This window comes from Heloderma suspectum, chromosome 3 (genome assembly GCF_057233095.1).
Source record: "Heloderma suspectum isolate Gila_16-S chromosome 3, 16-S_ref, whole genome shotgun sequence".
In the NCBI taxonomy this organism is placed as follows: domain Eukaryota; kingdom Metazoa; phylum Chordata; class Lepidosauria; order Squamata; family Helodermatidae; genus Heloderma; species Heloderma suspectum.
The window spans coordinates 178,268,427-178,282,724 of NC_139460.1; the positions used below are offsets into that span (position 1 = coordinate 178,268,427).

General features: G+C 48.5%; 1 protein-coding gene across 4 annotated transcripts in view; it reads left to right on the top strand.

Moving 5' to 3' along the window:
- The first annotated feature begins 13,372 nt into the window (after nt 1-13,372).
- ASPNAT (aspartate N-acetyltransferase) overlaps nt 13,373-14,298 on the top strand; it is an 81,637-nt gene continuing 80,711 nt past the window's right edge. For all 4 annotated transcript variants that reach the window (XR_014789289.1, XM_084845043.1, XM_084845044.1 and 1 more), the window contains exon 1: nt 13,373-13,849. Coding sequence is in view for 3 of the 4 variants with exons in the window: in XM_084845043.1 (XP_084701169.1) it covers nt 13,513-13,849 (337 nt within the window). In the remaining variant the exon portion in view is untranslated. The remainder of the gene's footprint in view (nt 13,850-14,298) is intronic.

Here is a 14,298-nt window from a genome sequence, read left to right on the forward strand (position 1 = left end):
CTAGAACACAGCCCATGACCCATGTTTTGGATTTGTCAAAAACAAGTCCTGCCAGACAAATCTGATCTCATTTTTTGATCAAGTAACCTCCCTTATAGACCGTGGGAATGCTGTAGACATCATATACCTCGACTTCAGCAAAGCTTTCGACACAGTGCCCCATGATATCCTAATGAGCAGACTAGCTCAAAGTGGGCTAGATGAAACAACGATCCGGTGGATCCATAGTTGGCTACAGAATCGGACTCAAAGAGTGCTTCTCAATGGGACCTTCTCAAATTGGGAAGAGGTAATGAGTGGGGTACCGCAGGGCTCAATCCTGGGCCCAGTGCTCTTCAACATTTGTATTAATGACTTGGAGGAGGACGTGCAGGGCATGCTGATCAAATTTGCAGATGACACCAAATTGGGGGGGATAGCTAATACCCTGGAAGACAGAAACAAAATTCAAAGTGATCTGGATAGACTGGAGCGCTGGGCAGAAAACAACAGAATGACATTTAATAGAGACAAATGCCAAGTTCTGCACCTAGGAAAAAGAAACCAAATGCCCAGTTACAAGATGGGGGATACGTGGCTCAACAACACTACAAGCGAGAAAGATCTTGGAATTGTTGTCGATCACAAGCTGAATATGAGCCAACAATGTGATGTGGCTGCAAAAAAGGCAAATGCTCTTTTGGGCTGCATTCATAGAAGCATCGCTTCCAAATCCCGGGAAGTACTAGTTCCCCTCTACTCAGCACTGGTTAGGCCTCATCTGGAGTACTGTGTCCAGTTCTGGGCACCACACTTGAAGAAGGATGCAGACAAACTGGAGAGGGTTCAGAGGAGGGCAACAAAGATGATCAGAGGACTAGAAACAAAGCCCTATGAGGAGAGACTGAAAGAACTGGGCGTGTTTAGCCTTGAGAAGAGAAGACTGAGGGGAGATATGATAGCACTCTTCAAGTACTTGAAAGGTTGTCACAGAGAAAAAGGCCAGGATCTCTTCTTGATCATCCCAGAGTGCAGGACACGGAATAATGGGCTCAAGTTACAGGAAGCCAGATTCCGGCTGAACATCAGGAAAATCTTCCTGACTGTAAGAGCAATACGACAATGGAACCATTTACCTAGGGAGGTGGTGGGCTCTCCCACACTGGAGGCCTTCAAGATGAGGCTGGACAGCCATCTGTCAGGGATGCTCTGACTTGGATTCCTGCATTGAGCAGGGGGTTGGACTCGATGGCCTTGTAGGCCCCTTCCAATCCTACTATTCTATGACTCTATGACTCTATGACCCCAGTCAAGGGGTGTTTTCTCCCATTGTGCTGAATGAGGCTTGCTCTCTCAATGACCACAGAAAAGACCGAGAAGCCCCTCAATTGACAGGGCACATATCAAAACCCAATTCCTTAAATGCGATGAAGCGCAATCTCGAGGCCTTGGTCCATTGCCTTAGGACGTAACTCATTCACAGCTTCCATACAGAGATCCTGTGCATTAAAATGGGGACTGGTTTCGGTCTCTTTCCCACAAAAAACCCATTAATGTCTCCTCAGAAGTAACTCCCATTGTGCTGAATGAGGCTTGCCTTTGAATGCCTACATCAGAACTTACAGAGATTCCCCCGCAACTGAAATGGCACACTTTTAAGTCCAATTCCTTAAATGCGATTAAGCACGATCTCGAGGCTTTGGTCCATTGCCTTAGGAAGTAACTCATTCACAGCTTCCATATAGAGATCCTGTGCGTTAAAATGGGGGCTGGTTTCACTCTGTTTCCCACAACAAACTCATTACTGTCTTGTCAGAAGTAACTTCCATTGTGGTCAATGAGGTCCTCTGGGTTAAAATGGGGGCTAGTTTCCCTCCCCCTTTCCCAGCACAAGCATGTGTGTGTCTACTTGGAAGTAACTCAATGAGGCTTGCTCCTGAAACGCAGGTGCATTTGGCCTTTCAGGGGAAAGGAGAAAGGGGGATAGAGGGGGAAAGCCTCTCTTCACAGCAAAGCTGATTCCTTTAAAAAAATCTGGTACTCCTCCATTACCTTCTCCTTCCATTGTCCTGGAAACATGGCCGAGGAGGTGGGAACCAGACCCAACCCAGGCTCCACCCAGACTCCACCTAGCCATCAAGAAAATAATTCAATTAGAGCTTATAGCCCCAGGCTACAGCAATGATAACCCCAGACTTTAAGGGCTGTGGAAACTGGGAAAGGAGAAGATGTGGTTGGGGAAACATCACAACAAAGCTGCAAACAAAGTGAAGCTGACAGCATGGAAACACACCCCTAATGAACTCAGCAAAACTTATTTCTGATTAAAAATGCAGAAGGGTAGGATGTAACAGGAGCAAGAAGAGGGTGGAAGGAAGAAACACAAGATGAAGTCAGAAAGGAAGAGAATGAAGACAAGAGTGTGTGAGCAATAAGAAAGGCAAAATTAAGAGAGGAAGGGGAGGGAGGGATAAAAGACATTTGCAGGAATAAGAGAAAAGCGAAGTTAAGGCTGCAACCTTCTGCACATTTACCCAGGAGTAAGTCCTACTGAATTCAATGGGATTTATTTCTGAGTAAACATCAGGGAGGCTTGGGCTGAAGCATTTCAAGAAGGAGGAAAGGTGCCTGAGAAAGGAGAAACAATTATTAAGAGAGAAATGTTTGCGTGATGGTGGTGGTGGTGATGATGAAATGCATGCATTTACTGGTAGATGACTCCAAAAGGTGGCTCCGCTGGGCTGTATTTCAACAAGCAACTGGCATGGGAAGTGATGAGTGGGTGAGAATTAATGAGGGCTCTTTCATTCACCCTCTCTCAACAAACAGTCACTCGCATCTTGAGGAAGGGAAAGAAACCCCCAGCTTTTTCCTGCCTCTTGGGAGATGAGCTCCTAATTTTCCTAATGGTGGAGGGGACTTCTCCATGTAAACCCTGCGCTGCTGTTGAGATCTCTGTGTGGCTACCAATGCAGCGGAAACTGTTCAGCCTCAGTTTTGCAGCAACACCAAGCAAAAGCAGCAGAGCTGTTCTCAGTCAATGAGTGAAGTCTTGGGCTCTCTTCACACCTGGCACTTTATTCCACCACAAACCGTTCCTTTTGATTCCTGAGCCTTTCCGGGATTTAGACTGGCCCTGTATTCAGGCATCTCTCATACCGTGTCCCTCCTCTTCCTATCTTTTCATGGCTGGGCCAAGCTGCACAGAACAATCAGGACAGAAAGGGGCTGCTGGCTCCGTACCCCCTCCCCCGATCATTGGTTCCTGTAACATGACTGATGGCTCCGCCCCATCCCTCCACTCCTCCACAGCAGGAGGGAAGTCGGAAGTGATCTGGATAGCAGGCTATGGGACCTGATCCCCTCCTTCCTCCGAAGGAGAGAGTCTTCTCGGTGGCCTACCCTGAGGTTGCTGGCGCTGCTAGTCCTTCTCTGCTAAATATGTCAGTGTGTGATGGAATTAAATGCAATATATTGCTTGCACTACTGAATTTGAAGGATATACTGATTTCCAGGTTCCCAACTACAGAAGTAAGAAATCCACAAATGGACTTGTATACATTCAATGCACCAAGCCATCCCTCGCAGCCCCCTCCCCACCCAGGCGACCGCTTCATGGGGGACACCTTCATTAAACCCAGCTTGCTTTCCCCCCCTCATGCTGTTGTTGCTCCTCCCCCTTATTCTGGTTTCCAAACAACCCTGCAAGGTGGGCTAGGAGAAGAGATAGTGGCTGGCTAGGTGGGAGGGAGTACTATGGAAAACCACCTCAGCATTACTGCCTTATCTACAACTCCACACCCCAAAAGGAAACTATTAAAAATGACCATTCCGAGCTCTGCATGATGAATTTATTCAGGAGAGGAGAAAGGGCACTCTTAATACCCATTGAAATCCTAACTGTCAAGCCATTCTCCTATGTGACTGAGAAGGGAGACTTTCCCATCACCTGGGAGGAAAAAAGCTCATCAAACTGGTGAGTAAAAGGGAGAAGAAGCAGTCAGTGAAGTTAGTGGGAGAGGGAGGTGCCAAGTACATGCATTGAAGGGGATGGGAGACCTTAAGACTGCAACTCTAAGTAGACTTACAGTGCACTCCTATGTATGCCTACCCAGAAGCAAGCCACACAGATTTCAGTGGCACTTACTCCCAGGACAGGAAAGCCTTGTAGCCAATGAGTTTATTCAGAAGTAGGCATTGCTGTGTTCAAGGGGATCTCGGAGCCCATAGTGGAATGGGAAAGAGGCACTTCCCCCACTTCCCACCAATTTGTTGTCATGACAATGTTATTCAACAGCGCTCAGCAACACCCCCTAGCACACGCCCACACAAAGCGGGACAGAGCACCAAAGGGGAAATACACAGCAGGGAGGAAATGGCGATTTCCGTCGCAAGCACAGAAAATGCTGGGTTTTCCCCGTTCTCAGATAACACAGAGTTACTGGAAGTTGTGAGATAACAGCAGGAGAGCAGTGGCATCATCTAAGGGTGTTTCTGCATTAAACGAAAAATCCACAAGACCCCACATCCTTTCTGGAGCTTCCTGCTTTTGGTTTGTTTGCAGGATTAGGAAGGGCTTCTTTACATGGCAGTCATGTAGTTTGAAATGAGGGAGTGCCTCCCTCCCTGGCATGTGTGCAAAAGGGGGGGGGGTCTTTGTTTCGTAGCTTAACTTCTGCTGTACTCTTTTCTTGCAGTCCCCAGGAAACCTCTTACTTACTTCTGAGTAGACATAAAATGTAAGATTGTGCCGTAATTTTCAGCCCTTGGCACACTTATGTGGCAGTAACCTGCATTTAACTCAATGGGACGTACTTCTGAGTAGACATAAGATCATCTTGTGAGTCTGCAACCTTTGGCACACTTACTTGGGACTAAACCCCACTGAACTTAATAGAGTGCTTTGAAACAACAGAGGACGTTGCTTCTGAGCTTGGTGGGTTGGGGGATCAGATGTGTCTCGCTTTGTTGCAAGGAGGTATTTTACCCTCTTCTCCCTCCAGTTGAGAAATGCAGAGGCAGGAGACACAATCAGCAGGTGATTCTTGCCCTCGCTCCTGTCAAATCTGCTCAGGTCTCCTTCCATGCAATCCCGCTCCGATCCTCAATGCCTTTGTCATCCTGACCATGCCCCCAACAACTGAAAACAAACGCCCACAGCAGGCAGACAAAGCGGTTTCTCCCACTATTGGAGAATTTCACAGGGAGGTCATGGCACTCCTGTTCTGTGGGCTGGAAAAAATACCACATTTTTGTGTTTGGGGAAAACACAAGATAGGCTGGAGGAAATGGCCGGAGACACCCTGGAGGTAATGGCGTCATCTAAAGATCCCACAGACTTCTGAGAGAGAGCCATCTCAATAGCAGGATAAAAGCCCGGTGTGATGAACCCCTAAAGCTCCTGTGAAAACCAGTGATTAAAGAACGATCCTGCTAAAAAACCTCAGGTGTGAAGAGAGCCTTGCTCACTGTTGCTGACTGGGAAGTTTCTTAAAGTGACACTCCCACCCACTGAATTTGGGGGCCCTCCTGCTGAGGAGACAGAGCTCCACCCCTAGGTCTGGTAGTAACAGCACCACTGCTGGTCACAATATTTTATAGGTTTCATGGTGGCAATCTTGTAAAAATGGTCCTCTCTGCCTTGATTTTCCTCTAACAAGTCAGTAGATGATACTCTTTTCTTTGTTCCTGGGAAGCAAAATGCCTGACCTGCAGGTATGGATACCACGGGCACCCTCACCCATAAATAAGGTGGCAGCCACTAGAATTCATCTCCATGGGAAGAGCCAGGTGGGGTGGGGAGACAGAGGTGAGTCTCCTGCTTGCTTGCGGTTTTGTGGCTGGCACTTTGGTGTCCTACCCTGGTGTTCTGACATCAGGTCGCATGGGCCCTTGCTTCCCCACCAGAGCTGGTGTAGCTCTCCAAAGGGAGTGTTGTGAGTATGCCACCTCTGAGAGTTGTAGTTCAACACATCTGGAGGGTGGCAGGTTGGGGAAGACTGCAGTATGCTATCCTGAAATGAGGGTCATCCAAACAATGTAGCAAACTAATCCAGTGGTGTCAGGAAACCAATATGGTAAGCTTAGAAGAACAGTGTATGAACCATAATCAATAACTTCACATATAATGTGACCTGCCATTATATTTAGACCTGAAGGGTGCAATTCTATGCATGTTTAGACAGAAAAAAAGTCCAACAACACCCAGCATGCCCCAGCCAGCCATGGCTGGCTGGGGCATGCTGGGAGTTGTAAGACTTTTTCTTGTCTAAACATGCATAGGATTGCACCCTAAGTCGCTTCTACTCCCATAGAAATGTCTTGTTCCACTTCCTTGTGGACCATGTTCTTTGGGCTCTTATGTCCATGATAATGTCATCATTATTATGTCCTGCTAATGACATCATGATTATGTCCTGCTAATGTCATCAGTGGTTATGGTATATGTCTCCTCACAATCACCGTGCAAGTCCTGATCTGCTGACAAAGGTTTTTTGCCTCACTGTGCACAAAGGGCATTTCCTGGATAGTGTGCCCTTTACTGCCACCCCTTCCATCTTCTGAGGAAACCTAAGCCTTCAAGGCAGTGCCAAACCATGGCTATTTAGGGAAGGAAGGCTTTCCCTGCCCTAAGGATTCTATTCCTCCTGGGAAATTCATTCCCCATGTCGGTGTTCCATACCCATCCCCCTTCCCTGTGCATCATTTCCCCACAGTTTGAGAGCTGGGCTCTCAAGAATAAGGTGGTTCAGCAAAAATTCAAAGTGGTCTGGTGGATACTGCAGTACACATATTTTAAAGCCAGCCAGCCAGCCTGTGAAAGATTACGTTTCCTTGCTTCCAAACCCTGAATGGAAACAAACAGAATGGCAGCTGACATAAATTGGGATGTTGTTTCATTCAAGCTAGTTGCCATTATTTTAGACTAAAATAAAAACCAAGGACAAGTTTATCCCATTTCCTACAAGGTATCGAGTGTCTCTCCTACATTCCAGAGCCTGGTGAAAAGTGCAGCATACTCCAGCACCACAACTATGCCGTCCATCATTGCTTTCAATGCACCTAACTGTGAATTCAGTATTTTACTGGAATATTTGCACAACTTCTGTGAAAGGGAGCAGAACACCTATAATTATGCTATCCATTATCAATATCAATAAAGCGGGTTAATAAGTGAATCAATTTGTGGTGGCTGGATCAAAATTCAGTACTTTTATATTTTGTTCTCCCCCTAATCCCTAAAAACAATAACATCTATAATGTGAATATTTGCAAGCAAGAAAAGTTGAATTGGGAGAATGTGCTCTGTTAGTAGAAGGACTGGCTAGCCAGAGCCATCATCCCTGATCTGAGATGGACTAAGGGCCAAACTATACATGATGTTAAACATGTGATTTGGCATTGTGGTGGGTATCATTTAAAAAAACCTAAAACTGCTGGGTGACCCAATCAGGATTGGGATCATGGTGCGCAAGAAGGTTTTAACTGTTGCTTTTATGGTTTTAATTGTTGTGAACTGCCCAGAGAGCTTCGGCTATTAGGCAGTATAGAAATGTAATAATGAAACAAATAAAATAAGTTTAACTGCCATGTGGAGGAGAGATTGGGGGGGAGGCATAGGCAGGGGAGGGTTCCCCCCTGCATGGCAGCTATATATTTTTCTAAGCTTCACTGCCATGGGGGGGGGGGGGTTGCATTGCAGCATGTGGGGAGGGCTTAACTTAACTCCACATCTGCAATTCCCCTTAAAAATTGCCCCTTGCATGGCAGTTAAGCTAAGAAAGAAATATTCCATTATTGGCACCAATGGACACTTAAGACACAAGGCAATAGACCCAGGGTTGTGGAAAAGAGATTTGGGGCTGGTACCCCATAAGTCCAAGCCTAACAACGCCCCTGGGACAGACAAAACCATATCAAAAAGGGTCCAGGTGGAAACTGACAGAAACATACATTTTAAGAGCTCAGAGAAATAGGAAAAACACGACATACAAGTAGAATAACAGCGTAGGGATAGTTTCCAGTGGAGTAGCCATGTTAAAAACAACAAGTCTTGTGGCATCTTAAAGACTAACAAATTTATTGTGGTATAGGCTTTCATAGACACTGTCCACGTCATCAGATGCATGAAGTGTTACCAAGAGTTTATACAGTACATACGGTGGTGGTGGAATTGTAATCAGGTCAGAGAAGGAATTACTTTAGCAGGCTTCAGTCCCACAGAAGTTAGTTGCTGGAAAAAATGGCAATGTAGAGTGCCTGTAAACATGTAAGAACTGCCTGTACCCCATCCCTTATTAACTACAACCAGCAACCCCTCTCCCAAAAGATCTCTCTTTCACACACACACACACACACACACTTCAAATCAGGAGAACAAACTTTCAGGTCAGAAGGTTTATGTCCTCTGTGGGCACTTCTCTCCTTTTACATTTGTCTGGCTTTGCCATGGACTCCTAAAGGGAACCTTGGTCTTAATTTCTAATGAATGTTCAGACTAATATTTGGAACAGCAAAGAAATACTAAAGAGTGTTGTTGGTGTGTACACATTGCCCCTCTGTCAGAGAGCTGACCAATCTGCAGCGGGCTAGTGTGTGCGTTACTCTCTCTCTACCGAAGGGAGTGATAAAAGAACCACAGTGGTTAATATCTCCTAAAACTCAAGACGATGTTGGAGATAGAGGGACAACAGGAAACATGAATCACACTTGCTGTTTTCAGTCTTTGTAAAAGCCACACATTTGGGGCACACATCTTTCTTGGGAACTACCTCTCCTTCTCTGCAGTGCATTCAGCATTCCAAACACCCTGTGGGTGAGGATGAAGAGGAGGGGGAATCAGAGGAAAAGTGCTGGAAGAGGGGGGGGGGTCCCCAACCACACATCCATCAACTTAATGAGTTCTGTTCAATAATATACTTGATGTGTACCTGTTCAATATAGAAAGGCCAGTTTCAAGGGTTCCACCACAACCCAATCCAATGTATACATTTAGCAGAATCAAGTGGTAAAACCTTCCTAAGATTGTACTAATTAGGGGGGTGGACTGTGCCCCTAAAAAGAATCCTTTGAAAAGAGAAGGCAGTAAATGTTTTCCTTTATTTACAGGCACCTATTTATATTACATAAAGCGATTATATTTTAAAGCATCAAACCAGGGGGAATATTTGACATACAAATAAATACAAAATTAATGTGGATCTCCAAACTTTGACTCTGAGACTTAAATTATGATGTGCATCACAATCTTATGTTTACTCAGAAGGAAGGTTTACTCAGAAGGAAGTCTCATGGAGTTAGGAACATATAAAGTTGCCTTATACTGAGTGAGACCCTTAGTCCATCTAGCCCAGTATTGTTGACAGACTGGCAGTGGCTCTCTAGGGTTTCAGGCAAGATTCTTTCCTCCCCCTACCTGGAGATGCCAGGGATTGAACCTGGAACCTTCCACATCCAAAGCAGGTGCTCTACCACTGAACTATGGTCCAAGTCAGCATGCCAGGACTGCAGCTTTAGCAAACTGAGACCTACAGAAGTTATTCTTTTCAAAACCTGAACTGTTGGAAAATCCTATTAGCATACTCTAAACTGGAATTTTTATATAGGGTATTTTCCAGTGATTGTTCTAACCTTGTATTTGCTGTTCTCCATTAAGTATTAACAAATTACTGAAGTTTGACCTACACACAGAAGCATCTGAAAACTCCCACAACTCCACCCTAATCAAGGGGCCTGGATTGGGCAGAATCTGATGTTTCTTTTGAATTTGTTCCAAACCCTGCACATTACAATGGGTAGAAGCCAACTAAAGTCCTACTTAGAGTAGACACATTGAAATGAATGGGGCTTAAGTCAGTCATGACTAACTTAACTTCCTTTCATTTCAGTGCATCTATTCTAAGTAGGACTTTAGCTGGCTTCTACCCAATAGCCCTGAAATCAGCCCAAGTAAATCTTAGCCGTTATTACACTGAATGACAGATTAAAGGTGCTACCCATTGATAAAAAGTACCGTTCGTTTCTGCATCCAAAAAACAAAAAGCGCTGCACTTTATATCAAGTTTCTCCACTCATGTTTTTTATCAGGCAGTTGGAGCGGCTGGGTAGAAGATCTGATGCTTAAAGTATGGATTTCTGTGGCTTTCATTCAAAGATATGACGATCCCTTAGGAATCAGTACCAAGTCAGATTGTACTGTTTCGACGTCAAAACCTTACACAGACGTATACGGACAAACATTCTGCCGTCTGCCGAAACCATCTGATGAAGGTGACGGCAGACGCGCTAAGCGCCTTGGAAACGGCAGAACGCCCATTCGCTGCATTCGTCCTCAGGGCGGCGAATGCGTGTTCCAGGCACACTTCACGCGGCACACCCTAGCATCCCTTGCCTGCGTCCACCCCGAGAAAGCCGGGGAACGTCCCCGCTCTCCAGCCAGAGCTGCCAGCTCGGTCTGAGGCCACGCTTCTCCACCGTCCATTCATCCGAGCACGGCAGGCCTCCAGTTCGCTCCGCGCGCCTCGCGGGACTTTTTCAGCCGTCGCCTGGCTACCACGCGCCGGCACAAAGCCACTCTTCCCCAGAAGCGTCGAGGGCGCGGCGGCGGCGGCGGCGGCGCTCGGGCTGCCGGCGGCTAGCCCAGAATGGGGCCGCGTTTCTTCCGACCACGCAGCCCGGCCGGCCTCTCTCCCCGCCGCTTCTGCAGCCCATTCCGCGGCGCGGCCCAAGCTCTCTTCGCAGCGCCACCTGCAGCTACGAGCCAAAGCGCATGCTCCCGCCGGAAGGCGGCGGCGGCGGCGCGGAGAACGCGGCTGGCTGCAAATGTCCGAGGTGGATCCCGGGACGCGGAACCGGCTCCTCTTCCTTCCCCTCCAGCTTGTCCCGGGGTGGGGTGGGGTGGGGTGGGGTTGGGGACTCGCTCGCTCGACGGGCAGCCTCGGCATCCTCTGTTCGTTCAAGGGTCGACATTACATTTTGCGCCCGGCCCGCTGCTTCTCTCTCCCTACCGGCGGGAGCGTTGTGCACTACGACTAATTGGGGAGGGAGCAAACTTACGTGGGATACCCGCAAACGCAGGCCGAATGTATACACGAAGTGTCACAGCTTCGCCCGAGCTGTAGGCTACAGGGGGGTGCAAGGAGAGTTTTAGGTGTATGCGTGTTTTGCGGGGGAGCATTCAAACATGCCTCGCTCCACCTGCAGCCTGAAGTGGTACAGCCCAGAAAGAGCTTTATCGCTAGATTTCGCCACACTCCGAGGGGGGGACGACAAGGGGTGAGCAAGAAAGGAAAGAAAAAAGGCGACGCCTGCGGCGGGGGAGAGGGGGCGGCTCACTGAGGCAGGGAAGAAAGAGGGAACCCCTTCCGCCTCCATGGCCTCAAGGGAGACACGCAGGGCTCGGCGTCTGGCGATGTTTTGCTTGTCTGTTTCACAGGATACTCGAAGGAAGGTGGCGGGCAGCCCCCCCTCCTCTCCCCCGGTTGGGGTCTTGGGCGCGGAAGCTGCAATTCCAGCGCCCCACTCCATTTCCAGGTATCCTGCTTCGAACCAAAGAGGAGACCTTGTTGTGTCCCCTGCCCCCTGGAGCGGGCGGAGGGGGCGTCATCATTTATTTATTTATCTATCAATCAATCGCCCATCTGGCTGGTCACCCAGCCACTCTGGGCGATGTACAATAACAGAAACAGTTTAAAACAATAAAATTCTACATTAAAATTCTACATACCCTAACCCACCCCAAATGCCTGCCTGAACAACCACGTTTTTAATGCGTGGCGTATCACACGGGTGGGTGAAAGAAAGATTAGGTCCTTCCTGTTTCTCGCACGAGAGAGCAGAGTCACAGCGACCGGAGAGAGAGGGGGTAGCAGAAGCAAGCCTGCGCTTTGGGGAGCCGCCTGCGGGATGGAGAAACTAGAGGCCCAGGGGTGGTTAGAGGAAGATGGGCTTTCTTCTTTCCTTCCTCGGTGCCTTTCCCCTTGCAAATGTCTCGGGTCTTCTAAAGACGCTGCCCTGCGGGCGATCCCCACGAGATTTCTGCTGGGGAGAGAGAAGGGTGGGAGTTATGCAACGCTAGAAGCGGGGGAACCACCTTTACGATGTTCCTTAAGGGACCCCCCCCCCACTCCCACACACAGTACTCCTATTCGCCTGTTTCATGAGGATGGGTCCTGGGTCTTCGCGATAGTCTCTTTGCAACCTGAGCAAGGGATTCTGGAGAGCAGAGTAACGGCGAGCGGGGATTCTGCGCACAAGTAAAGTGCTAATAGATACTTATAAACTACCGCAGTGGTGAATGACTCATCCAATCACCGCGGAGAAAAAGGAGCAGCTGAATGTGGTCTCCGTCGAAGAGAAAGAAGATGTCGCTTACGGTCATGCAGCCCCATCCTAAGCATGTCTACTCGGAATGTAGCCCCACTGAGTCTCATGGGTCTTATTCCCAAATTGCGTAGGATTGCAGGCTTAAAAACAAAACCTACCAAAATCAGTTGCTGCCATGTCGTCATAAGAAAGTAATCTCTTCCAGCCTGCAATCCCATGCGCTCTCACCTGGAAGAAGGCCCCACTGAAATCGGTGGGTCTTACTCCCAAGTATACATGCGTTGGGTCCGACTGCACCAACTCTTAGGTCACATGAAAACAACGGCAAGTGGCAATTCGCAGAAACAGACTCTACTTGGAAGGTGGCTCTTTGACTTATCTCAGTGCCAAATCTATCTTCTTTTTTCCTCTTGTGCGGCCCTCGGGAATGATAATGAAATGAACAAATAAAGTACATAAATGTGATGGATTTTAGCGTCAAATTTTGAAAATGGCTGGAAATTTACAAAGACTCTTTAATTTACAGAAAGTCTTCAGACATAAGTTGTATCTGAAGTGTGGATTTTAAAAGCAGTCTCATCCCTGTTCACAAGAATGAAAACACATTCACACGCACGTGCATAGAAACATATACTGTATATTTGTAGGATTCCTCCTAGATTCCTTTTTCTGCTTTGAGAGTTATTTTAAGACGAAACGCTGAGAGTGCTGGAAGGTGTCGCCCTCGCTTTCCCCACCTCCTCCCCTGAAGAAAGTCAGTCACATTCTTTCTCCAGTGAGGCGCCACCTCCAACAGTTTGGCACATAATTTCTGTAAGCCTCAGCAGGACTCGGAGAGTTAAAAGGGGACATAAAAGCGAAAAGGAAATGCTGTAGTAATTTGCCATAAGCACAGTCAGGGGGCGTTTCTCCTGCCCACCACGCGCCCACCCTCTGCGAGCCAGCGAACGAGCGAGCGCGTGGTGACCCTCCCCAACCAATAGAAAGGACGCTAGGACCCTGGGGGACCCCGTTCCAAACTGCATCGGCTCTGCTGCATTATAAATGCTTCTCCAAAATGCGGCGGAGCTCCTTTCTCCCTTTGCCACCGCCTCCTCCATCCGTTCCGCATCTCTGAAAAGCTTCTAGCGCAGCCGCTACTTGGCAAGGGTCTTTCTTTTTTTTATTATTTTTCTAAATTTCAAGCCATTTTTTTCTTGGCCAGTTTGCATGCATTATTTGTCTCCCAAAATGGTTTGTGAGACTAAGATAGTGGCGGAAGATCATGAATCGATTTCAGGACCCAAAAAAGAGACCATCATCGTTTCTTCCTCGCAGATGTGGCCCTCTTTAACGGGCTCGCCTCCCTCTTCCCCGGCTTCTCTGAACGCCCCGGCGAATGAAGGGGACAAGAAGGAGGGCGTCTGCATCAGGGAATTCCACCCTTCGGAGCAAGAAGTGGCGCGACGCATATTTTACGAAGGTATCATGGAAAGAATCCCCAATACAGCCTTCAGAGGGTTGAAAGACCAGCCCTTTACGCAGCTCGTTTATGGGACAATGGCTGGTAAGTGGAGCCGCTGTTTGCACTTGGAAGGGGGGAAAGAACCGGAAGCTCTTGCCTCAGTCGCCCCCTCCCCCCGGCTGCTGGCGCGCAGCAGACGGAAGGGGGGGCGGGGGGGCGGAGGCGCCACCGGAGCGCTCCAGGTACCGGCGAACGCCGGCGATGGCAGGCGGCGGCCTTATGCCTGCAGCGCGCGCCCGGCTCATTCTCTGCAGTGCCGGGAACTGCTCTGGCCGTGTGCTCGGCTGCTGGAGGGGCGGATGGGTCTCTTCTGTTCGGACCCTGCAGGGTGGGCAGCAGCAGACTGCTAGCCGGCTGAGTGGCTGCGCAGGAGCCTCTGCGGCGCGGGGACTGAGGCGCCTTTCCGGGGCAGGCGCGACGGAAGCCCGTCTGCCCGCCTCCTTACTGGGACTGGACAACTGCCCCCGCCCCAGTGCGAGCGGCCCAGGGAG